Below are 26,390 nucleotides of genomic sequence, written 5' to 3'. Positions count from 1 at the left end.
AAATAGTCTGACAGTGTTGAGGGAATTATTTGTTTAGCAGAGTGATGGCCTTTGGGAAAAAACTGTTCTTGTGTCTAGTTGTTCTGGTGTGCAGTGCTCTATAGCGTCGTTTTGAGGGTAGTAGTTGAAACAGTTTATGTCCAGGATGCGAGGGATCTGCAAATATTTTCACGGCCCTCTTCTTGATTCGTGCAGTATACAGGTCCTCAATGGAAGGCAAGTTGGTAGCAATTATTTTTGATGTGGTTTTAGGCATCATTTGGTCAGTTAAATGCCCCACATCTCAAAAAATAATGCAGAAGGTTGGACTGTAACAATTTTAGGACATTTTTCAGGCTAAAATACAAATGGGTTTTCTATGTATATACATTTGTAGCAGTGGTGAAATCTTTCCCGATTTGCCACCAGTTCAAATGTGTGCTTCACGCAGAAAAAGGAGGCTTGGGAAAGTAAGTAGAATAGTGGGGGGAGGGAAACAGCTGTGCCGCGCGATTTAGATTCACTAGAAAGCAGGATTTCCTGCTTTCTAGCTATTTTAAATCACGCGGCACAGCTGATAGTCGGAACTGCAGCTTTTTTTAACTACCAGTTCGCCTGAAACGGTAGTCTTTATCACTACAGGTTCACCCAAACCGGTTCGATTTCACCGCTGATTTGTAGATATGTGTGTTTTTTTATTTCTCTAGATGCATATATATGCACCTGTATAATCTTATCCCCAGCATTTCCAGATACACATTGGCTATAGAATATCTGCTTTTCTGCCTGGAAAAGCAATTTACTCTTAAACAATGGGATATAAATTTAGAAATAAAAAGTTTAGTGGAGTATGAGGAATAAGTAATAAATGTTTGCCAGTAATATTTGGTAGAAGAAAATAGGAAAATGGTTAAAGAACTGTAGAAAGAAAGAAGAGAAGGGAGAAAAATGCATCTTGATCTTGTGTCAAATCCACCATGGCCACGCCCATCCCCCTGCCACACACACACACACACACACACACACACACACACCCCAGCCCTTTGAGGTCAAAAACAACCCTGATGAAGCCCTCAATCAAATCGAGTTTGACAACCCTGTTCTAGAAGAATGAAATATTTTGAGGAATATTAAAAAGAACAGATTATTATATATCCCCAAAGGGAGAAATGGAGAAACATCTTGATGAGTTTTTTGTGTGCCTCTCTAGTTGAGGTGATTGGCCTGAGTTCTGTCTTCCTCCCTTAATTGTAGGAAGTTAGCACCCACCCCACTCCTAGAAGAATGAAATATTTTAGAAAATATTTAAAAAGGCAAAATATATTTCCCTGGATGAGAAATGGAGAAACATGTTTTAAAGACAAAGCAGCTTCCTGACTCCCCCCCCCACCTTTGTCAATGGGTCAGAGGTAGAAACTCAATCCCCCCACCTTTGTTAATGGACCATCTTTTGCAACACAATAGAACAGAAACTCACCACATGGCAAGGCTCAGGCAAGCTTGAGAGACAACCTACAACATTAGCTGAGACCCCCACCCCCTGGGAGTCTGACAGCCAATCAGGGTACTCTTCCTGTGCCCCAGGAAATTCAAAGCTCAGAAAAAGCATAAAACCAGGGAGCGCACAGGATCTCAGCCCTTTTCTGTTCAGGATCTCAAGCCATGTGATCCTGACCACCATTAAACCATCTTTCCAAGCAGCCTCCATGTTTCCAGTGTCTTTGTCCCCACTTGGAACTGAACCCAGATGGATATTTCTTCCAACGCTCCCTTAATGGGTTAATTCTGTCAGGGGCAGGAAAAGGGGAGTTTTGGGTTTTGCCTTGGTGAGTTATTTTTAGCCTGATTTTTTTGTGGTGGTTTTATTCCCACATTGGGAATAAATAAGGCTGAAAGGTAATAAATAAGGCTGGGAATTGCAAAGGCCGCTCTGAGCAATTCTGCCTTCTAGCAGGATTTAGACTCCACAATAATACAGACCGGAAGATCACATCTACCCGACTATCTAGATGGGGTTCAGAGGCACTGCCAGTGAGCGCTTCGGATTGCTCCCCTGTTCCATTCTTCTGTTCATAGGATGTAGCTGACAACCATTTAGAGCCACACAGAAAGATGAACATGAATGTTTAGGGCACAGCACTCGGCTAAAGCTGTGAACCAGTGGTGAAATCCAAATTTCTTTACTATTGGTTCTGTGGATGTGGCTTGTTGGGCATGGCAGGGGAAGGATACTGCAAAATCTCCATTCCCTCCCCACTCCAGGGGGAAGGATATTGCAAAATCTTCATTCCCATACCACTCTGGGGCCAGCCACAGGTGGTATTTGCCAGTTCTCTAAACTACTCAAAACTGCCACTACCGGTTCTCCAGAATCTGTCAGAACCCGCTGGATTTCACCCCTGCTGTGAACTTACGCCGGGTCAACCTTCACTCTTACAGTTTCAATCATGTGCAGAGGCAGATTTCGAGGAGTTATATTGCCCCGACCCCCAAGACAAGAAACTGGCTGGAACAAAAGGGAGGTGCATTTTCCGGTTGGCTGTTTGTACCTCATTTTGCCACTAGGACTCTTTCCTTTGGTTTAGTTGCAGCAATAAAAACAATGAGACCTGAATGAAAAGGTTTAGGATAGATTATCATGGACAACAGCTATTTCCGTGCTCAGTGGGGGGATGGGTCGAATATGACTTGATGGCACAGAAGAAACCACAGAATTAATGAAACTATTTGCTTTAGAGTGCAAATAGAAGGAGCGTGTTTTTCAGCCTTATGTCACTAGATGGCGCGCTACCAATGAGCGACATTCGAGCTTAGAAAGTCGTGAATACAGTACAGTAACGGCATTGCTAGTCTACCAGAGAGGTAGAGGCTGGACTGGAACGAGTTAAAACAATAGAGAATTGTATTGCTAGAGAGGATGTGGATGCGAAGAGAAGGACAGAGGAACTTCCTCTTCCGTGTCACCCACGGAAGGATAATGGCATCTGCAGAGCCTCTTGCACTGCTTGGAGGGTGGAAGCGGCTCCTGGGAGGTGAGTGGAGGGAAAGTCGGAGGAGAAGCCGGGAGCAAGTCGGGCCTTTTGGGTTCCTCCACGGCGTAGATGCACAGGAACAACGAGGCTGAAACATGGCAGCTGCTGCTGCTGCTTCATATTCATATCCCTTCCCAAATTTTATTCCTCCGGGGTTTCGGGATTTAAAACTGCTGTAAGAAAACCGATAGAAGTGAAGGAGGTCTGAAAACTTTGGATACTTTCTGAGGGCACTCTGGGTGTGATTTGCCCGAAGCCGACAGGAGAATTTTGTGATTGAGTTGATATTTGGATCTGCTAGCCATATACATGTCGAATGAATCATAATTAATGTTAGAGATCAAACTAGAATTTTTAGGTTTGTTTTTTCGTGACAACATATGGGGCATTTTTGCTGCTTTCGCATGTCCTGCAGCCCTTGTTTAAACAATAATGAAACTAACTCATTAATATGAATCTTACAGGCAAAGAGGATGCCAAGAAGAGCACTCTGGACAATCGACAATGATTAAAATGCATTAAAATGTAACTCAAATCAGTCAAAATCTTCCATTTCCTCCAGAAAGTGTAAAAACCTCTTCCTCAGCACCTGAGAAAATAAGAGAAAATTATAAGAGCAAAACTTTCAGCTGGAAAAAAATAAACAGTGTCTGGAACTGAAGGAAACATTACATGAGAAGTCAAGGAGGATAATTTCTAACTAAAGAACACCTGGAAGTCAGTGGGAAGAAAAAGATTTCGTGGATAGCCAAAACTGGCAGGTATTAAAAAAGCCTTTGCAGAAGGAAAGAGTAGCTTGAATCAAGCACCGAGATCAGAAACATTGTTGGCCTCCTCAAGAATCCAAGAATAGCAGTATTAGAAAATCCCTACAGACTGCCTATTGTGGGAAAAACACAGATTGCAGATCACATGTGTTTGATAAATCGAACCATCCCGTGAAAAGCCATACAGATGTTTGGGGTCCGGCAGAAGCTTTACTCAGAACTGGTCTCGTGATTCGTGGAAGGACCCATACCGAAGAGAAACTCTACCAGTGTTCCCATTGTGACAAAAGATTTAGCATGGAAACCAATCTGGCGATAAACCAGAGGACTCACACAGGAGAGAAACCATATGAGTGCCCGCATTGTGGGAAACGTTTCCGCTGGAATTCCTTCCTGGTGGAACACAAGAGGTCTCATACAGGAGAGAAACCATATGAGTGTCCAGTTTGTGGAAAAAGTTATAGTAGGAATTCTGACCTGGTGGAACACCAGATGACTCACACAGGAGAGAAACCATATGAGTGCCTGCATTGTGGGAAAAGTTTCCATCGGAATTCCCACCTTGTGCAACACCACAAGATTCACACAGGAGAGAAACCATATAAGTGTCCAGATTGTGGAAAAGGTTTCCACCAAAGTTCCCAAATGATAGTACACCAGAGGTCTCACACAGGAGAAAAACCATATGAGTGTCCTGAATGTGGGAAAAGATTCAGTCAGAATTCTCACCTGGTGACACACCAGAGGACTCACACAGGAGAGAAACCATATGAGTGCCCGCATTGTGGGAAAGGTTTCAGCTGGAATTCCTTGCTGGTGGAACACAAGAGGTCTCACACAGGAGAGAAACCATATGAGTGTCCAGTTTGTGGAAAAAGTTACAGTAAGAATTCCCACTTGGTGGAACACCAGATGACTCACACAGGAGAGAAACCATATGAGTGCCTGCATTGTGGGAAAAGTTTCAGTCGGAATTCCCACCTTGTGCAACACCGCAAGACTCACACTGGAGAGAAACCTTATAAGTGTCCAGATTGTGGAAAAGATTTCCATCAAAGGTCTCAAATGGTAGTACACCAGAGGTCTCACACAGGAGAAAAACCATATGAGTGTCCTGAATGTGGGAAAAGGTTCAGTCAGAATTGCCACCTGGTGAAACACCAGAGGATTCACACAGGAGAGAAACCATATGAGTGTCCTGAATGTGGGAAAATGTTCAGTCAGAATTCTCACCTGGTGATACATCGGAGGACTCACGCAGAAGAAAAACAGTATGAGTGTTGAGAAACTAACCATTTAATTTCTTGCCTTAATTGTTTTTAGTCAAACGTCTTAGTATCAAACATGAGGGAGGAGATCTGAGTGTCTTTTCTCTGGAGTTGTGTGGGTTTTTCCTGTTACAGTATTGAGGGGAGTTGCCATGCTAGGCCAGAGAAAAGGTGCTTAGATATCTATTAGGTATGTTTGCCACCTTGCATTATTTCTACATATAATAAAGGCGGGATATAGATATGTATGTATGTATTTTTATTTTTTAAGAAATTGTGTATGGCAACCCAACCCAATGTGACTCCATATGACTTACAGGAATAAAACCTTAATACATAAACCAATAAACCACATATATAGCCAATAGCAAAACACAAAGCCTCCACATTTGGCATACTCCCACACCATTGCATTTCCCGCCATCCAGTCAGCGCTAAAGAAGCTTCTTGAATGAGAAGCGAAACGTCTCCAAAGAAAACACCAAGTCCAGTTGCCTCTTGAAAAAGCGCCTTTGGGACAACCATGACCTGGCTGCCTGAGAATCTCCATAGACTTTTAACTAGCTTTCCATCTTTCTCTATTGCGAACCTCTACATTTCTCTAATCCTAATCTCCATATCTACCTAGTGCTACACTCTCTCCCTCCCTCTCTCCACATCCTCTAGTTAGCTTTCTCCATCCATTTCCTCTAACGTTCTGTGTGTCTTATCTTTCCTCACTGTCTGCTCCAGCAATAGCAATAGCACTTAGACTTATTAACCGCTTCACAGTGTTTACAGACCATTCTAAGCTGTTTACAGAGTCAGCATATTTTCCCCAACAATCTGGGTCCTCATTTTACCGACCTCGGAAGGATGGAAGGCCGAGTCAACCTTGAGCCTGGTGAAATACCGTAGAATTTCCCTGTTTTTCTGCACAGATGTGAGCAATGTGGAAGGGAAATGTTGGCTTGGATTTCTCTGAGGCCAGGATCCATTTGTAAGAAGGGTTTTCTTCTGGTTAGCTGAGGGGACACAATTCCCAAACAGGAATGTGTATAAGAATTACTTGATAGAAAAAAGGAGGGAAATCATAACTCTGAGGTATTTTTTCCCAATTTCTTGTTTATTGCTTCATCTATTGGTTTTATGTGTTTTGAATATTAGATTAAATTTCTAATTTAAAAAATATGTGTCAAGCAGAAACAATTTTGTGTGCTCATGCATACAGCCATTCTTTTTACAATGCTTTCAAATGTTTCTTTGAAAAGTGTATTAGTTTTGTTTACCAAATATAGACGGCCCCTTCTGAGCTCCCTTTTTCTAGGCCCTGCTGTGAAGGTTTCTCACTCACTTCAACTTAATGGAGATTCCTGTGCTAAGGAAATTACAGAAACTCATGGCAATTTGCAGACTTAAAATCCTAGACACAGCCCTGGCCAGGAATGAAGCTTTGAGCCTCTGGCCTGCTGGTGCTTCCATGTCCGAAATCCTTGGTAGCTATAAAATTTTGCTATGTGGGGAGGTGACTGAGCCAAGAACTAAAGCGCAGGATGCTTTAGATCAGCTTTCAACAAACTAGCAACCTCCAAATCTTTTGCCCAAGCTGTCTGTGAATATTCAATGGTGGAATCCCAACTCCTCTGGAAATTGGGAAGGCTGCTCAGAGTAATATGCATTTTAGTAAGATTTATGCCCTGCAAGAATGCAGTTTAAAAAAATAATATCTCCTGTCTAGACGTTTTTGGAAGCAATATGGGTGGGCCTTTCAAGGTTTTCTCCCGTATTTCATTCTATTAATGGGATGAAGCTGACAATCGTTTAAGGCTGCACATACAAACAAGAACTTTATCAGCTTTTATGATGCAGCACCTGGCTAATCTTGTGAAGGTAAGTAGGATTAAGCTTCCCTCTTCAAGCTTCCCTCATTTTGAAAGCTAGTTTTGGGGAGTTTAGGACAGGTCGGCAAAGAAGCCGGGATCAAGTAGGGCCGTTTTGTTCGCTCCACACTGTAAAAACTATTCCTGTGCTCTGTGATAGTCAAATACGACTTGATGGCACAGAAGGAACCACAGAATTAATGTAAGCAACATGTTTTTCAGCCTTATGTCACCAGATGGCGGTCAAGAGCAAAGCTTAAGCCTAAGGTATAAAACACTGTCACTCTCAACTTCATTTATTTATTTATTTATTTATTTTATTTGATTTTTATACCGCCCTTCTCCCGAAGGACTCAGGGCGGTGTACAGGCATAATAAAACCGACAATACAATATACAAATTTAAAATACGATTTAAAAAACTTATTTTAAATTAGCCCAATAATTAAAATTTACCATACTAAGAAAACCCCGTTTAAAATTAATGAATTTAAACATTAAAATCCCAATTTAAGCCAGCCCTGCGCGGATAAAAAGATGAGTCTTGAGTTCGCGACGAAATGTCCGAAGGTCGGGTATTTGGCGTAAACCCGGGAAGTTCGTTCCAGAGTGTGGGAGCCCCACAGAGAAGGCCCTTCCTGGGGCCGCCACCCGACATTGTTTGGCGGACGGCACCCTGAGAAGTCCCTCTCTATGGGAGCGTACGGGTCGGTGGGAGGCGTGTGGTAACAGCAGGCGGTCCCGTAAGTACCCAGGTCCTAAGCCATGGAGCGATTTAAAGGTCATAACCAACACCTTAAAGTGCACCCGGAAGGCCACAGGTAGCCAGTGCAGTCTGCGCAGGGGCGGTGTTACATGGGAGCTACGCGTAGCTCCCTCTATAACCCGCCCAGCTGCATTCTGGACTAACTGGAGCCTCCCAGCGCACTTCAAGGGGAGCCCCATGTAGAGAGCATTACAGTAATCCAAGCGAGAGGTAACGAGCGCATGAGTGACTGTGCATAAGGCATCCCGATCAAGGAAGGGGCGCAACTGCCGAACCAGGCGAACCTGGTGGAAGGCCCTCCTGGAGACGGCCGTCAAATGGTCTTCAAACGACAGCCGATCATCCAGGAGGACACCTAAGTTGCGCACCCTATCCTTTGGGGCCAATAACTCGCCTCCAACAGCCCGCCGCGGCTGCAGCTGACTGAATCGGGTGCCGGCATCCACAGCCACTCCGTCTTGGAGGATTAAGCTTGAGCCTGTTTCTCCCCATCCAGACCCGTACAGCTTCCAAACACCGGGACAGCACTTGACAACTTCATTGGGGTGGTCTGGGGTGGAAAAGTACAGCTGAGTGTCGTCAGCGTACTGCTGGTATCTCACCCCAAAACCACTGATGATCTCACCCAACGGCTTCATGTAGATGTTGAACAGCAGGCGAGAGAATCGACCCTGTGGGACCCCACAAGTGAGGCCCCTCGCGGTCGACCTCTGCCCCCTGTCAACACCGTCTGCGACCGGTCAGAGAGATAGGAGGAGAACCACCGATATCGGTGCCTCCCACTCCCAATCCCCAACCGGCGCAGCAGGATACCATGATCGATGGTATCGAGCGCTGAGAGGTCTAATAGGACCAGGGCAGAGGAATATCCCCTGTCCCTGGCCCTCCAGAGATCATCCACCAACGCGACCAAAGCTGTCTCCGTGCTGTATCCGGGTCGGAAGCCGGACTGGAACGGGTCTAGATAGACATCTTCATCCAGGTGTTGGGGCAGCTGTCGCGCCACGGCACCCTCTACAACCTTCGCAACAAAGCGAAGGTTGGAGACTGGACGATAATTACCCAAAATAGCTGGGTCCAAAGAGGGCTTCTTGAGGAGGGGTCTCACCACCGCCTCTTTCAAGGCGGCAGGAAAACCCCATCCAACAAAGCGTTGATAATCCTCTGGAGCCAGCCTCGTGTCACCGCCTGAGTGGCCAGTACCAGCCAGGAAGGACACGGGTCCAGTAAACATGTCGTGCCGTGAAGCCTCCCCAACAGCCTGTCCACGTCCTCGGAGCCACAGGGTCAAACTCATCCCAAATGTGCTCAACAAGGCGTGCCTCCTCTCCTCGCTTGGATCATCCCAAATTCGGTCCAGACCGTCCCTCAGCTGAGCGATTTTATCGTATAGATAACCACTAAACTCCTCGGCTCGTCCCTGCAAGGGTCATCCGCACCTCCTGATGTAGGAGAGAGCGGGTCACCCAAACAGGGCGGCCGGGCGGTTATCTGCCGACGCAATGAGGGTGGGCGTGGGCGCCTCGCTTCCCTCATTGCCACTAGGTAGGTCCTAGAATAGGTCCTAACTAGTGTCCGATCAACCGGGCGACTGGACCTCCAGGTGCTCTCTAGGCGTCTTCTCCGGCGTTTCATCTCCCTCAGCCCCTCGGAGAACCAAGGGGCCGGACGAGATCTACGCCGGGTCAGAGGCCGCAAAGGCGCGACACGGTCCAGGGCCCCGGCCGTGGCCCGCTCCCAGGCCACGACCAGTTCCTCAGTCGTGCCGTGGGCCAGATCCTCAGGGAATGGCCCAAGCTCCGTCTGGAACCTCTCAGGGTCCATCAGGCGCCTGGGACGGAACCACCGTATAGGTTCCGTCTCCCTGCGGTGGTGAATGGCGGTTCGGAAGTCTAGGCGAAGGAGAAAATGATCCGACCATGACATTGGTTCTGTTACTAAATCGTCTAATACCAGATCATTTAACCACTGTCCAGAGATATAAATCAGATCCAGCATGCCTCCCCCCATGTGCGTAGGGCCATCATTTACTCGAATCAGGTCCAAGGCCGTCATGGAAGCCTGGAACTCCCGAGCTGCCGTCGATGCCAAGCCAACTGATGGCAAGTTGAAATCCCCCATGACTATAAGTCTGGGGGTCTCAACCGCCACAGCAGCGAGTACCTCCAACAGCTCGGGCAGGGCTGTGGTCACGCAGCAAGGAGCCAGGTACGCGATCAACAAGCCCAACTGATTCCTATGGCCCCACCTCACATAGAGGGATTCACAGCCGGCAATCTGAGGAACAGTGGCCTCCCTCGGCTCTAGATCTTCCTTAATAACAACCGCCACCCCCCCACCCCTACCTTGGGCCCTCGGCTGATGAAATGCTCGGAAACCTGGAGGGCACAACTCAACAAGGGGCACCCCCCCCTCCGGGCCCAACCAGGTCTCCGTAATGCCCATAAGGTCCGCGGACTCCCCCTGAATAAGATCACAGATCAGGGGAGCTTTATTAACCACGGACCGGGCATTACATAACATCAGCCGAAGATCCAAGCTCTGAGGATCATGGCCTCCTGAGGAACGGGTAGGAACTGAGGGGCCGGAGCACGTGATCGCCTTCAGACATCGAACACGTGCTCCCAGGTCTCGATACGGCCCCCCCCCTCCGCCATATCTGCCTCTCCCACTAACCACACAGATGGAACCACAATTGTCACCTGGAACATCACCCTCCCCCGGAACCTTCGGACCTAATAACACTCCGCCGCAAACATGCGCAGTGACTGGCCCCACCTCGACGGGCTACCCCAGCTCCCGCCCTTTCCTCCCCTTAAAATTTCCCTTAAAATCCCCAATAAAAACGACTAAAGAGTTCATTAAAATCCCTAAGCCTCCTAGATTTCGCATGCCATCTCTCGGGGTTCCAAAACCCGTCCTCAAGATGTGCCCTCGATAATGTGGAGGCCAGGCCTGCGAGAGAGGGAGTCTCGCAGGGCAAGAAGGTCCGCGTTGAAAATCTTCGATAGGTAAATAAAAATACAAATACAAAGCGGTCAGCAGTCCATCCAGGCGGTGAAAATGTCAAGGTGTTATTGTAGCGGTTATTATAGCAAGGTTAGGCTCCTGGCTGGCGAGATGAACCGTGGACTTCAGGGCTCCATGGGGCCGTTATTCTGTCCCCAAACCCAAACGGTCTCACTTGCCCCAGGTACAGATGACTAGCCATTCTCCATCAAGTCAATCAATTGGTGTTAAAGTCAATATAGGCCTTGATGTCAGGGCTCCATACCCAGTTGCTCCGACACTCCAGGCCAGATTGAACAATCCTAGGCCGAGCTGCCGAGGTCTAAAGAGGGCCAGCCACACCTCCGAGTCCTCCTCCGAGGCGAAACCCTCAGATGGCTACATCTGACCCTCCGCCACTACCACTCAGCGATCGATCTTCGTCTCTCCTCCTCCCTGGCATTGATGGAAAGACCGCTCAGGCATTGTTCGAAAACCCTCAGTCCTCGGGAGTGGGGCCACCTGCCGCCGCTGCCATCGCCGCCGATACCCGGAAGCCAAGCGCGTCGCCGTGGCCATCACCCCAGCCAGAGGCCCAGCAGGCCCGACAGAAGTCCAAGGGTAAGCCGAGGAAAACGCCAGGCTCCAAGGGAGAAAAGTCCGCCAAGTCCCATCCAGCACTGTTGGAAACCCTAGCCCCTGGGGCCGCCGCCACCGCCAGACCCAAAGGCCCGCAGCGCCCGCCATGGCCACGGCCACCACCCCAAGGAAGGTGGGAGACGCCGAGGAGCTGCCGGGCCGAGGGGCCACTGAGCCACCGCAAGGCCGCTGACCGCAGAGCCGCAGAGCCGCCATTGGGCCGTCACTGGGCCGCCGATCTTCCCGCAGGCCCAGGCAGACCGTAGCCAACACCGGGGTTGAACCGCCATAGAGCCGGGGCAGAGCCGGGGCAGAGCCGCTGAGTCAGGGCAGGGCAGGGCAGGGCAGGGCAGGGCAGAGGCAGGGCAGGGCAGGGCAGGACAAAGCCGCCACCGAGAAACGTCCAAAGAACCACCAGGGGAGCCGCCAAGCCGCCGGGCCTACCGCCAAACAGCCACCGCCCCGGGGAGACGCTGAGGAAAACCGCCGAGCCCGCCGCTGCGCCTATCAGCTGTTCCGAGGCTTGCGGCTCGGCGGTGTGGTTCATGTGGTTCTGCTTTAAACCATCTTTCCAATTAGCCTCCATCCTCTATTTTGACTCCAGTGTCTTTCTCCTGGCTTGGAACTAAACCAGATGGATATTTCTTCCCACACCAGCTTTCTGCAAAGTGGCTTCCTCCAAATGTTTTGCTGAAGCTGACATTAATACAATCGAACGCGTCCAGAAATATTTTACTAGAAGAGTTCTTCGCTCCTCTGAAAACAACAGCTAGAAATCCTGGGACTAGAAAACTTAGAATTCCGCCGACTTCGACATGATCTGTGTTTAACACACAAAATCATCTACTGTAATATCCTTCCTGTTAAAGACTACTTCAGCTTCAATCGCAATAATACAAGAGCAAACAATAGATTTAAACTTAATGTCAACCGCTTCAAACTTGATTGCAGAAAATATGATTTCTGTAACAGAGTTGTTAATGCTTGGAACTCATTACCTGACTTCATAGTCTCTACTCAAAATCCCAAAATCTTCAACCAAAAACTGTCTACTATTGACCTCACCCCATTCCTAAGAGGCGTGCATAAGAGCTCAAAGTGCCTACCGTTCCTGTCCTATTGTTACCTTCATTATATCAAATTAACATAGTAGTTGCATGTTTTTACTTATATATACATATATTTCTTTCATGATATCGTTTTTATTTATAACGATGTTTGTGTATACTGTTGTGACAAAAAAAAACTGGGAGTAAATAAGGCTGAGTCCTTCGGGAGAAGGGCAGTATAGAAATGCCCGGTGAATAGCGCAGGCTGGTAAAGCCTGTTATTAAGAACACAAAGCCTGCAATTACTGCAGGTTCAAGCCCGGCCCAAGGTTGACTCAGCCTTCCATCCTTTATAAGGTAGGTAAAATGAGGACCCAGATTGTTGGGCGGGCAATAAGTTGACTTTGTAAAATATACAAATAGAATGAGACTATTGCCTTATACACTGTAAGCCGCCCTGAGTCTTCGGAGAAGGGCGGGGTATAAATGTAAACAAAAAAAAAATTATAAATAAAAAAATTATAAATAAATAAAAAAGGTAATAATGCTGGGAATTGCGAAGGCCGCTCTAAGCAATTCTGCCTTCTAGCAGAATTTATAGACTCCAGAATAGAATAGAATAGAATAGAATAGAATAGAATAGAATAGAATAGAATAGAATAGAATAGAATAGAATAGAATAGAATAGAATTTCTTATTGACCAAGTGTGATTGGACACACAAAGAATTTGTCTTGGTGCATATGCTCTCAGTGTACATAAAAGAAAAGATACGTTCATCAAGGTGACAACATTTACAACACAATTGATGGTCAATATATCAATATAAATCATAAGGATTGCCAGCAACAAGTTATAGTCATACAGTCATAAGTGGAAAGAGATTGGTGATGGGAACTATGAGAAGATTAATAGTAATGCAGATTCAGTAAATAGTCTGATAGTGTTGAGGGAATTATTTGTTTAGCAGAGTGATGGCCTTCGGGAAAAAACTGTTCTTGTGTCTAGCTGTTCTGGTGTGCAGTGCTCTATAGCGTCGTTTTGAGGGTAGGAGTTGAAACAGTTTTATGTCCTGGATGTGAGGGATCTGTAAATATTTTCACAGCCCTCTTCTTGATTCGTGCAGTACACAGGTCCTCAGTGGAAGGCAGGTTGGTAGCAATTATTTTTTCTGCAGTTCTTATTATCCTCTGAAGTCTGTGTCTTTCTTGTTGGGTTGCAGAACCGAACCAGACAGTTATAGAAGTGCAAATGACAGACTCAATAATTCCTCTGTAGAACTGGATCACCAGCTCCTTGGGCAGTTTGAGCTTTCTGAGTTGGCGCAGAAAGAACATTCTTTGTTGTCCTTTTTTGATGATGTTTTTGATGTTAGCTGTCCATTTTAGATCTTGCGATATGATAGAACCTAGAAATTTAAAGGTTTCTACTGTTGATACTGTGTTGTCTAGTATTGTGAGAGGTGGAAGTATGGAAGGGTTTCTCCTAAAGTCTACCACCATTTCTACGGTTTTGAGTGTGTTCAGTTCCAGATTGTTTTGGTTGCACCACAAGACTAGTCGTTCAACCTCTCGTCTATATGCGGATTCGTCATTGTCTCGAATGAGACCAATCACTGTTGTGTCATCTGCAAACTTCAGTAGTAACAGATGGATCGTTGGAGATGCAGTCATTGATGCAGAGAGAAGAGAAGTGGGGAGAGCACACAGCCTTGGGGGCCCCTGTGCTAATTGTACAGATATTTGATGTGATCTTGCTTAGCTTCACCTGCTGCTTCCTGTTTGTTAGGAAGCTTGTGATCCAGTTACAAGTCTGTTCCGGTACCTGTAGCTGGTTTAGCTTAGTTAGAAGAATGTCTGGAATGATGATATTGAATGCTGAACTAAAGTCTACAAAAAGGACCCTTGCATAGGTCTTTGGAGACTCATGATGTAGGATGTAGTGCAGAGCCACATTAACAGCATCATCTGTTGATCTATTTTCTCAGTATGCAAATTGCAAGGGGTCTAACAGCGGATCCGTGATGGTTTTCAAGTAGGAAAGCACTAGCCTTTCAAAGGTTTTCATGACTACAGATGTTAAAGCAACTGGTCTGTAGTCATTCAGTTCCTTGATCGTGGGCTTCTTCGGCACTGGGATGATGGTAGAGCGTTTGAAGCAAGAAGGAACACAGCACATCTCTAGTGATTTATTGAAAATATGGGTGAAGATGGGGGCCAATTGGTCAGCACAGAAGGAGTTATCTTGTCTGGGCCTGGAGCTTTTCCTGGCTTTTGTCTGTGAAATAGGTCTTGCACTTCCTTTTCTGTGATCACTAGGGCTTGTGAACCCAATGAAATGGGGTCAGTTGTAGGAGGCTTGGCTGTTATTGGTGTGTCTGAGATGGGGGTTGCGGAGATAGGTGGCTGTATGTGTGTTTGTATTCAAACCTGCAGTAAAACTCATTCAGGTCATCTGCCAGTTGTTGATTACCTTCAGCCTGGGAAGGAGGTTTGCCATAGCCAGTGATATTTTTAAGATAATTAATACAGACCAGAAGATCACATCTACCCCACTATTTAGATGGGGTTCAGAGGCAATGCCAGTGAGTGCTCCGGATTGCTATCTTGTTCCATTCTTTTGTTAATAGGATGTAGCTGACAACCATTTAGGGCCACACAGAAAGAAGAACTTCAAGAACTTTTAGGGCGCAGCACTTGGCTAAACCTGTGAAGCTATGTAGGATCAACCTTCACTCTTACCATTTCAATCATGTGCAGAGGCAGATTTCGAGGAGTTATATTGCCCCGACCCCAAGACAAGAAACTGGCTGGAACAAAAGGGATGTGCACTTTCTGGTTGGCTGTTTGTACCTCATTTTGGCACTAGGACTCTCCTTTGATTTAGTTGCAGCAATAGGGACAGTGAGACCTGAATGAAAAGTTTTAGGATATATTATCATGGACAACAGCTATTTCTGTGCTCAGTGGGGGGTCGAATATGACTTCTTGTCACAGAAGGAACCACAGAATTAATGAAACTATTTTGCAAACGCTTTAGAGTGGAAATAGAAGGAGCGTGTTTTTCAGTCTTATGTCACTAGATGGCGCGCTACCAATGAGCGACACTCGTGCCTAGAAAGCAGTGAATACAGTACAGTAACGGCATTGCTAGTCTACCAGAGAGATAGGGGCTGGACTGGAACGAGTTAAAACGATAGAGAATTGAATTGCTAGAGAGGATGTGGAGGAGACGAGATGAAGAGCAAAGTAATTTCCTCTTCCGGCTGACTCACGGGAGGGTGATGGTGTTGGCGGAGCTTCTCGTGCATCTTGGAGGGTGGAAGCGGCCTGGGAGGTGAGTGGAGGGAAGGTCGGAGGAGAAACCGGGAGCAAGTCCGGCCTCTTGGGTTCCTCCACGGCGTAGATGCAGAGAAAGCAACGAGGCTGAAACATTTGGGCAGCTGCTGCTGCTTCATATTCATATCCCTTCCCAAATGTTATTCCTCCGGGGCTTCGGGATTTAAAACTGCTGTAAGAAAACCGATAGAAGTGAAGGAGGTCTGAAAACTTTGGATACTTTCTGAGGGCACTCTGGGTGTGATTTCCCCGAAGCCGACAGGAGAATTTTGTGATTTGATTTGATATTTGGATCTGCTAGCCTTCTACATGCCAAGTGAATCATAATTAATGTTAGAGGTCAAACTAGAATTTTGAGGTTTGTTTTTTCATGATAACATTCGGGGTATTTTTGCTGCTTTCGCATGTCCTTCAGCCGTTGTTTAAACAATAATGAAACTAACTCATTAATATGAATCTTACAGGCAAAGACGATGCCAAGAGCAGCACTCGGGAGAACCGAGTGTTTCTTGCACAGACCCCTCCCCAAAGCAAAAACAAAAAACAAAAACTGGCTGGAACAAAATGGAGGTGCACTTTCTGGTTTATTCATTTATTTATTTATTTATTAAATTTTTATACCGCCCTTCTCCCGAAGGACGGTGTACAGCCAAAAGATAAAAAACACAAAAATATACAATTAAAACGACAATTTAAAACCAAACATATTAGAAAAAATGGCCACATTTAAAAGTTTAAAATTTAAAATTATAAACCATATAATAATAAAACCCCAGTTAAAATTTAAAATATTAAAAAAATATTAAAAATATGCCAGTCCCGCTTGAATAAATAAATGCGTTTTCAGCTCACAGCGAAAGGTTCGAAGATCAGGCACTTGATGTAGTCTAGGAGGAAGTTTGTTCCAGAGCGTAGGAGCTCCCACAGAAAAGGCCCTTCCCCTGGGGGCCGCCAGCCGACATTGTTTGGCGGACGGCACCCTGAGAAGACCCTGTTTCTACCTCATTTCGCCTCATTTAGAGGAAGCGGTGAGACCTGAATGAAAAGGTTTAGATTATTATGGACAACAGCTATTCGTGTGCTCGATGGAGGGAATCGAATACGACTCAATGAAAATATTTTGCAAACGCTTTAGAGCAGGGGTCTCCAACCTTGGCAACTTTTAAGACTTGTGGACTTCAATTCCCAGAGTTCATCAGCCAGCAAAGTTAGCTGGGAGTTGAAGTCCACAAGTCTTAAAGTTGCCAAGGTTGGCGACCCCTGCTTTAGAATGGAAACAGAACCGGCGTGTTTTTCAGCCTTCCGTCAGTAGATGGCGCTCTACCATCTAGGAGCGACACTCGTGCCTAGAAAGCCGTGGATACAGTTCTGTAGTGGTCTACCGGAGGGGTAAGAAGGTGGATAGAAACAGGCTGAAACGATAGAGGAATGGATTGCTAGAGTGGATGTGGAGGAGAGCGGAGGCAAAGCGCAGAGAAACTTCCTTTTCCGGCACACCCACCGGAGGAGGATGACGTCGATGCGGTGAGTGGAGGGAAGGCCGGAGGAGAAGCCGGGAGCAAGTCGGCCATTTTGGTTTCCTCCACGTCGTGGAAGCAGCGAAGGAAGGGACGAGAATGAAACGTGGGCGGCTGCTGTATGTTCTTTCTCTTCCCAAACGTTATTATCCTTTTGCTGCATGATTTAAAATTGCTGCCTGCGATTTTTCTGCTGGGAGATTTAAAAAGTGTTCATTTTTTATTTCCATCTCCCTCGCCCTTCGCCTAACGCTTCATTCCCTGTGATCTTATTGACGTCGTTTTCTACATCCATAAATTTATAGGTGTGTATTGATATGTGCATATATACGTATATCTGCATAAATCTCAGCATTTTCGTGTATTTTTATAACACTTTGGATTTGATAGTGATTTTTAATCTACCCAAGCCAACGACAATTTCATGACTTGAAATATGAGTGGATATTTGAACTTTGATTTTCTTACTCTTCTATGTGCCTAATAAATCATAATGAATATTAAACATTAAACTAGCATTTTGATATGTTTGCTTTTTCATAGTAATCTATGGATGCCTTTCCCCCTCTTTTTCCTAGGTTATGCAGCCATTTTTGAAACAATAATGAAACTAATCCATTTATATGAATCTTACAAAGAGGATGGCAAGAAGAGCATGCTGGACAACCAAGAATGAGAAGCAGCATTAAAATGCAAAACAAACATTAATCAAAATCTTTTCCACTTCTTCCAGAAAATGTTAAAATTTGTCTTTTCTCAGCAGATGGAAGGAGACTAGGGAGAGAATCACAGGAACAGAGTTTTCAGGTGGAAAAAATAGATTACGAGGAACTGAAGAAAATATTGCATGAAAAGGTAAAAACATATAATTAGCAAATTCAGAAAAATTGTGAAATAGCCAGATATCAGAGGTAAAGAAATGGTCCTTTGGATAAGCCGTTGAGGAAGGAAAGAATCAAAGCATCCGCCACATAAGGAATCAGAAATATTTATGTCCCCCTGAGTCCAAGAATATCAGTGTTGGAAAAGCCCACCAACTGCCTATTGTAGGTAAAACACAGATTGCAGATCACAGCTGATTATCCACAGAGGATCCATCCCTTGAAAACCCATACAAATGTTTGGAGTGTGGCAAAAGATTTACTCGGAATAGGACTCCCATAATGCAGGAGGAGCAGATTTACCATTGTTCCCAATGTGGCAAAGGATTTAACAGGCGCACCAGTCTGGTGACACACAAGAGGACTCACACTGCGCAGAAGCGCTTTGAATGTCTTGATTGTGTGAAAAGCTTCACTCGGAATTCTGACCTGGTGAGACACCAGAGAACTCATACAGGAGAGAAACCATATGTGTGTTTGTATTGCGGGAAAAGTTTCAGTCAGAATTCTAACCTGGTGGTACACCAGAGAATTCACACGGGAGAGAAACCGTATCAGGCTTCAGATTGTGGAAAATGTTTCAAGTGCAATTCTGATCCGGTGATACACCAAAGAATTCACGCAGGTGAAAAACCATATGAGTGTTTGCAGTGTGGGAAAAGTTTCGATCAAAATTCTAACCTTGTGCGACATCAGAGGACTCACACAGGAGAGAAACCATTTAAGTGTCAAGATTGTGGGAAATGTTTCAGTTTGAATTCTTTTCTCATGGAACATCAGAGGACTCACACAGGAGAGAAACCATATGAGTGTCCTGATTGTGGGAAAGGTTTTTCTCGGAAATCTAGCCTGGCGAAACATCAAAAATTTCACATGGGAGAGAAACCATATGACTGTCAGTTTTGTGGGAAAGGTTTCATTTGGAATTCTCTCCTGGTGGAACATCAGAGGATTCACACAGGAGAGAAACCATTTGAGTGTCCGGATTGTAGGAAAAGTTTTTCTTGGAAATCTGACCTGTTGAAACACCAGAGGATTCACATCGGAGAGAACCTGTACGAGTGTTCAGATTGTGGAAAAGGTTTCAAGTCTAATTCTCATCTGGTGACACACCAAAGGATTCACACAGGTGAAAAACCATATGAGTGTCTGCAGTGTGGAAAAAGTTTCATTCAAAATTCCCTCCTTGTACGACATCAGAGGACTCACATGAAAGAGAAACCGTATGAGTGTTCAGAATGTGGGAAAGGTTTCAGTTGCAATTCCGACCTAGTGAAACATCAAAGGACTCACTCTGGAGAAAAACCATATCTGTGTCCAAATTGTGGGAAAAGTTTCAGTTGGAACTCTGACTTGGTGAAACATATGAGGATTCACACAGGAGAAAAACCGTATAAATGTCCAGATTGTGGGAAAGATTTCAGAACTAGCTCTAGTCTTATAAATCATGTAAGGTTACACATAGGGGAGTAACCATTCAAATGGCCAGGTTGCAGACAGTGTTTCACACACTTCTTCTCCCTCATCATGCACAAGAAATTCCACAAGAGGCAGAATTTGATGTGTGTACAAGAATTTTTAATTGGGTTTCTTGACTTTCATTGATAACCCAGCTGAACCATTAATCATTTAATTACTTGCATTACTTTTTACTGAAACTTGTCTTAGTGTAAAACGAGAGTAGAGATAAGTGCTTTTAATAGAATAAGAATTATGTGAATAGAACAGAATAAGAATTTAGAATAGAATAGAATAGACTGTATGTCATCTAGTCCAGCAGTCATCAACCAGTGGTCCACGAGAAAATTTTGGTGGTCCGTAGAAAAATTATTTGCATTTTTTATATTGCACTAAATCAGGGGTCCTCAAACTATGGCCACTGGGCCAGATACGTGCAATAAAAGTTTCTGTTGCTGCAGAGAGACTCCCCCTTCGGGGCCTTTTTGTGTGGGTCGGATGGGGGCAGAATTCGGACTTGGGGTCTGCTTCAACCTCCTGGTGCCAGGGTTTGGGTGAAGGCTGGAGGGAAGTGCTGCTGGTGACAAAAGAGTTGCAGGCCCTTGTTCCAGTGGGACTGCATCATGGCCTGGAACTGGCTGACCATCTCAGCCCGCTGAGCCTCCAGGCGCTGGTACCTGCCCTTCCCACAGGTCTTTTCTCTGCTTGGAAAGCCTATGCTCCTAGTCCTCAGTGAGGTGCTTCTGCTGAGCCTCCTTTGTCAGATTCAATTTATACTGAGCTGAACCCAGTCAGTCATTAGGCAGATCATATTAGTGGTCCGTGGGATTTAAAATTATGAATTTAATGGTCCCTGAGGTCCAAAAGGTTGGTGACCCCTGATCTAATCCAACCCACTATTCATGCAGTAGACCCTATGCTCATGATTACGAACCTATGGCATGTGTGCCAGAGGTGGCACGCAGAGCCATCTCTGGGCACGTGCATCGGCCAGCTGGTCTTTGCGGGCACCCAAAAAATGCCCTAAAAACAGGCATAGTGCGCCGGCCAGCTGGTCTTTGAGTTTATGGTGTTCCAGTCCACACGAAGCCCAGCTGGCTGGTGCTCATGCACATGCTGGAAACACAAAAATCTGGCTGGCGTGCTCATGCACGCCAGCCAGCTGGTTTTTGGATTTCCGCCGCTCCAACGCACGCATACGCACACATGTACATGTGTTCCGGTTTGGGCACTCTGTGCCAGAAAGGTTGTCATCACTGCCCAATACCATTTTTGACAAGCGGGAATCAAATCTCTTCTTCAATAACTCCATGATGAAACAACCACAACTACAGAAGGCAAGTTGTTCCATTGGTTGATTGTTCTCACTGTCGAAAATGTCTTCCTTGTTTCTACTTTGAATCTCTCCTTGATCAGTTTCCATCCATTGTTCCTTGTCTGGTCTTCCAGTGCTTTGGAAAATAGGTTGTCCCCCTTCTTTGTGACAGCGTCTCAAATGTTGGAAGACTGCTTTCATGTCACATCTGATTCTCGTCTTCCCTAGACGAGCCGTGCCCAGTTCCTGTAACTGTTCTTCATATATTTTAGCCTGCAGGCCTCTAATCTGCTCTGAGCTTCCTTTCTCTGGCCCAGTTTGGTAGTTCACTTTTATGGAGCTGAAGGGAACTGCTTTGCTGGGCGAGAGAAAGCCAATGTGGATCTGTAAAGAGTATGTTTGCTACCTTGAGTTATTTCTATATATAATACAGGGGGATATAAACTTATATTTATGTATATATTTTTACTTGGTAAGAAAATGTATTTTGCTGCCAAACTCATATGACTCCACAAGGTTTACAGCAATAAAACCTTAATACTGAAACCAATAAACCTGATATATAGCAAATGCCAAACTGCAAAGTGTCCAAATTTAAAATGTACTTCTGAAAGTACAGGGGACGTCTAGCAAGGTTGATGGCAATTGGACAGTCTGGGAATTGCAAAAAGGTGATTCTTGCTTTTGTTCAATTTATAAGTTAACCAGGCCTCTTTGCCTTACTAATTATGTTCGTACCTGTTGCCATTCTTGCTCAAAACTGGTTATCTTTTTTCTTGCAAGGAGTTAAATTGGAGAAGTTCACTGCAGGATTAGCAGCATCTAAATTTAATGAATATAAAGAAACACCTGGTTCCAAATCAAGCTTCTGATGTGCAGGCAGCTCTTCTGATCCCAGTGCTTAGAGGAACAGCTATATCTTCCATGGTTTTCAGAAGACCAGGAGAATTAAAGGCCTGCCAAAGTTCAGGGGGAAGAGTGTTTCATAGGGCAGGGTCTGCAACAGAAAAGATTCAACTTAGTAGCTCCTATCTGATAGCAATATTAAAGGGAAGGGGCTGGGAGCCCATGTTATCTGACCTGTAGAACAAATGAATGCAGAAATAATGAAAGTAGGGCAGTAATCACAGGTGTTAGAATGCAGTATTGCCTGCTGACTCTTTCCACAGCGTGTAATTCGATTCCGATAGGGCTCGAAATTGACTCAGCCTTCCATCCTCAGATCGGGAAAATGAGGACCCAGTTGCTGGGGACAATCGATGTTTTATTTATTTATTTATTTATTATTCGAATTTATATACCGCCCTATCTCCCGAAGGACTCAGGGCGGTTCACAGGCAGATAAAAAACATATATATACAAATTAAGAAAACCATTAAGAGACATATTCAAAAAGCCTAATTATTAAAAATAATATAAATATTAAAACCAATTAAAACCCCTATAAAATTTAAAAAATTTAAAATTTAAAAATTTAAAAACTAGTCCAGTCCCGCGCAGATAAATAGGTGTGTTTTAAGCTCGCGACGGAAGGTTCGGAGGTCTGGAAGTTGACGGAGTCCTGGGGGGAGTTCGTTCCAGAGGGTGGGAGCCCCCACAGAGAAGGCCCTTCCCCTGGGCGTCGCCAGACGACACTGCCTAGCTGACGGCACCCTGAGGAGTCCCTCTCTGTGAGAGCGCACGGGCCGGTGAGAGGTATTCGGTAGCAGAAGACGGTCCCGTAAGTAACCCGGCCCTATGCCATGGAGCGCTTTAAAGGTGGTTACCAGAACCTTGAAGCGCACCCGGAAGGCCACAGGTAGCCAGTGCAGTCTGCGCAGGATAGGTGTCATACGGGAGCCACGAGGGGCTCCCTCTATAACCCGCGCAGCCGCATTCTGAACTAACTGCAGTCTCCGGATGCCCTTCAAGGGGAGCCCCATGTAGAGAGCATTGCAATAATCCAGGCGAGACGTCACGAGGGCGTGAGTGACCGTGCACAGGGCATCCCGGTCTAGAAAGGGGCGCAACTGGCGCACCAGGCGAACCTGGTAAAAAGCTCTCCTGGAGACGGCCGTCAAATGATCTTCAAAAGACAGCCGTTCATCCAGGAGGACGCCTAAGTTGCGCACCCTCTCCATCGGGGCCAGTGACTCGCCCCCGACAGTCAGCCGTGGACTCAGCTGACTGTACCGGGATGCCGGCATCCACAGCCACTCTGTCTTGGAGGGATTGAGCTTGAGCCTGTTTCTCCCCATCCAGACCCGTACAATTGGGTTTTTTTAGATTTTTAAATATTTTAATTTCTCGGCCAATTGTGTAATAAGTTTTTTAATTAAGTTTTTAAATTGTATATTGTGTATGTTTTTTAGCCTGGCTGTACACCACCCTGAGTCCTTCGGGAGAAGGGCGGTCTAGAAATGCAATAAATAATCATCATCATCATCATCATCATCAACGGAATATGCTATAAAGCACTCTGGGTGGTATATAATTCTGAACGTTATTGCTATAATAAAAAGGGCCTCTGGTGGCTCAACAGACTAATGCAGTCTGTTATTAACACAGCTGCTTGCAATTACTGCAGGTTCAAGTCCCACCAGGCCCAAGGTTGACTCAGCCTTCCACCCTTTATAAGGTAGGTAAAATGAGGACCCAGATTGTTGGGGACAATAAAAGTTGACTTTGTATATAATATACAAATGGATGAAGACTATTGCTTAACACAATGTAAGCCGCCCTGAGTCTTCGGAGAAGGGCGGGATATAAATTCAAATTTAAAAAAAACAAAACTTTAAAGTTCATGACCAGCATCTTCAGTTGCACTTGTAGAGAAACGAATCCAGTGCAGCTTCCACAACAAAGGGCAATCCAGGGACTCCCATTACTGTGTGCGCAGCTGCATTCTGGACTAGTTGAAGTGACTGGCCCAATGCAGTGACTCAAACAGGAGGTGTCTGAGGAATGAGTGACCCATTGTGCAAGGCCTCCCTGGTCCAGGAAAGGGCACAATTGGTGCAATGGATGAATCTGTGTGAATCATGCCCCAGCCATGATCTTCTCAAGCAGAAGAAATGAGTCCAGGAGGACCCAAAGATTGTGCACCAGGTTAGTCACCAAAGGGGAGGATATGACCTCAGAACATTGCAACTGTCACAAATATGAGTCAATTGCTAAGTGTCTGAATTTTGATCATGTGACAGTGGCGATCCTGTAATGGATTGGAGAAAATGGCCATAGGTCACTTTTTCAAATGCTGTTATAACTTCAAATGGTTGCTACATGAAATGTTATATTTCTGGGACTACTCCTACATAGTTGGGTATCATAGGATGGATGGCCGCCTCTAGCGATTTCATGCAGATATTAAAAGGCAACAGGGAAAGGCTTCAGAGGCCAAGACTCAACCCCTCTTCTACCCACACAGATTGAACATAGAACTAGACCCACTGTCGTGTCCCACTCCTCCGCTGATGGCCGGGTCGGGGAAGTCTGTATCAAGCGTGCCTCTGCAGTTCTGCCAAAGTCCTATCAGAGTTCTCAAGGCAGGCAGGAGACCAGGAAGTGACTTCAGCAATCCAAGTTAGACTTTGCCTGACTCAGAGAATGCCAGAAAGCAGATCCTTTATATAGGCCATGGGGTGTGGCTCCATGACTCAGCACTTATCCAGGCCTGCCCCTCCCTTCCTTTTCCTGATGTCACCTCTCAACTCTCCAGAAGCGAGGATCTCTCCAGCCTCCAGCTGTTGGCAATCCTAGCTCATGACTGGCCTCACATTCTTCAGGCTCACATGCTGTGGGGGAGGGGTTTAGTTGCTCCGTTTGCCTGGGCATGGTGCCAGGACTGGGGGCTGAAGGCACGTCAGGCCCTTCGTCTTGCTCGGCCTGTCCGGGCATGGTGCCAGGGCTGGGGCCTGGAGGCATGCCAGGACATTCTTCCGAACTATCAGCGTCTGGCAGGAGATAAGAGGGGCCCGGCTGCGGGAGGGGGAGCGGGCGAGACACAACACCCACCATAATAAAAGTGCCTCCCAGTTCCAGTCCCCAAAGACGGTCCAGAAGGATATCATGGTTGACGGTATTGAATCCTGATGGGAGGTCTAGGAAGGACAAAATGGTTGTATCCCGTCTATCTCAAACCCTCCAAAAGTCCACAAGAATTGCAACCAATGGCATTGTGCCATTGATGTGCCCCAGCCTGAACCCAGACTAAGGAGGTCCCAGGTGTTTTTCTCCTTCACAGCCCTTTCTCCAGGTGACAAAAGTCAAGAGCTGGAAGCAGAGGGTGAGTTAAAGTCCCTGGCTGCCAACTTTTCATTGCCCTCTTCAGCTGCACTTAAAAGAGATCTTAATCTGCAGCAATGCCTTGAACTCCTCTGCCAGGAAAGCCTCTCATGATTTTATTATGCATTACAAACCGCTGTTGAAGTTATAAAGCCAGTCGGGAGGCCAACTATCCAGAAGGGAGGAAATTACTCTTCCTGCGCTTGGGGTGGGGGAAATGGTATTTTTCAGCAATTGGTGCCAGAAAGTCCATTGCTATGCAATGAGGTTAGAAAAAGTGACATCATATGACCACATTGCTTGGTGAGGGCAATCTTGGCAGATCCAGTGGCCATTGCAATTCCAGGACCCCGTGGGTCATTAAGTGAGGATCTCATGTGACTTGGATGTGGGAAGAGGTAGGAGTCCCAGGCCAGCAGGTGAGAGTTACGAGCAAGTGGGTGGTCTCCAGACCTGCTCTTTTCTGGGCCTCTGACAGGAATTGAGAGCCACATGCTAAAGCTCAAGACTCTTTAGATCAGCTTTCAACAAATTAGTGCCCTCCAAACGTTTTCCCACAAGCTGCCCGGGAAACCACTTCATGGTTTTGTCCCGTATTTCATTCTTTTATAAGTGGGATGACGCTGGCAATCATTTAAAGCTGCACATACAAATAAGACCTTTATCTTTTATGATACAGCACTTGGCTAATCTTGTGAAGCTAAGTATGGTGAAGCATCCCTCTTGAAGCTTCTTTAAGTTGCAAAAGTAGTTTTGGGGAGTTAGCAGCAGATGAACGATAACTTTAAGACAGGTCGGAAGATGAGCCGGGAGCAAGTAGGGCTGTTTTGTTCGCTCCACACTGTAAAAACTATTCCTTTTCCTCGGTGGGAGTCGAATACAACTTGATGGCACAGAAGGAAGCACAGAATCAGTGAAAACATCTTGCAAACGCCTTAGGGTAAAGATAGGATGAGTGTATTTTTCAGCCTTATGCCATTAGATGGCGGTCTACGAAGGAACAACACTGATGCCTGGAAAGAAGTGAATACAATAGAGTAGTGGCATTGCTAGTCTACTGGGGAGGAAGAGGCTGAGTTGAACCAGTTGAAACGATAGAGAATTGTATTGCTAGAGGGGATGTGGAGGAGACGAGATGAAGGGCAAAGTAACTTCCTCTTCTGGCTCATCCATGGGAGGAGGATGGCTTTAGCAAAGCCTCCTATGCTGCTTGGAGGGTGGAAGAGGCTGCTGGGAGGTGAGTGGAGGGAAGGTCGGAGGAGAAGCTGGGAGC

General features: G+C 45.8%; 2 protein-coding genes and 1 pseudogene across 2 annotated transcripts; all 3 read left to right on the top strand.

The window, feature by feature from the left end:
- LOC131193527 (zinc finger protein 585A-like) overlaps positions 1-26,390 on the top strand; it is a 48,007-nt pseudogene that overhangs the window by 2,882 nt on the left and 18,735 nt on the right.
- Positions 2,916-5,101, top strand: LOC131190364 (zinc finger protein ZFP2-like). Its single transcript, XM_058167685.1, is given in 2 exon segments — positions 2,916-3,011; positions 3,476-5,101. A coding segment is annotated over 1 exon segment (1,026 nt). The 5' UTR covers positions 2,916-3,011; positions 3,476-4,075.
- LOC131193502 (zinc finger protein 271-like) lies at positions 18,351-19,999 on the top strand. The gene has a single exon (XM_058173741.1). The coding sequence runs from the start codon at positions 18,364-18,366 to the stop codon at positions 19,552-19,554; it is 1,191 nt and encodes a 396-aa protein (XP_058029724.1). The 5' UTR covers positions 18,351-18,363; the 3' UTR covers positions 19,555-19,999.

The sequence above is a fragment of the Ahaetulla prasina genome, chromosome 2 (genome assembly GCF_028640845.1).
Source record: "Ahaetulla prasina isolate Xishuangbanna chromosome 2, ASM2864084v1, whole genome shotgun sequence".
Lineage (NCBI taxonomy): Eukaryota > Metazoa > Chordata > Lepidosauria > Squamata > Colubridae > Ahaetulla > Ahaetulla prasina.
This window is presented reverse-complemented; position numbering and strand designations above follow the sequence as displayed.

Bases quoted from the DNA above. Each gene is read 5' to 3' on its own strand.
- LOC131193502 (XM_058173741.1), top strand. From the start codon at position 18,364: ATGCAGGAGGAGCAGATTTACCATTGTTCCCAATGTGGCAAAGGATTT.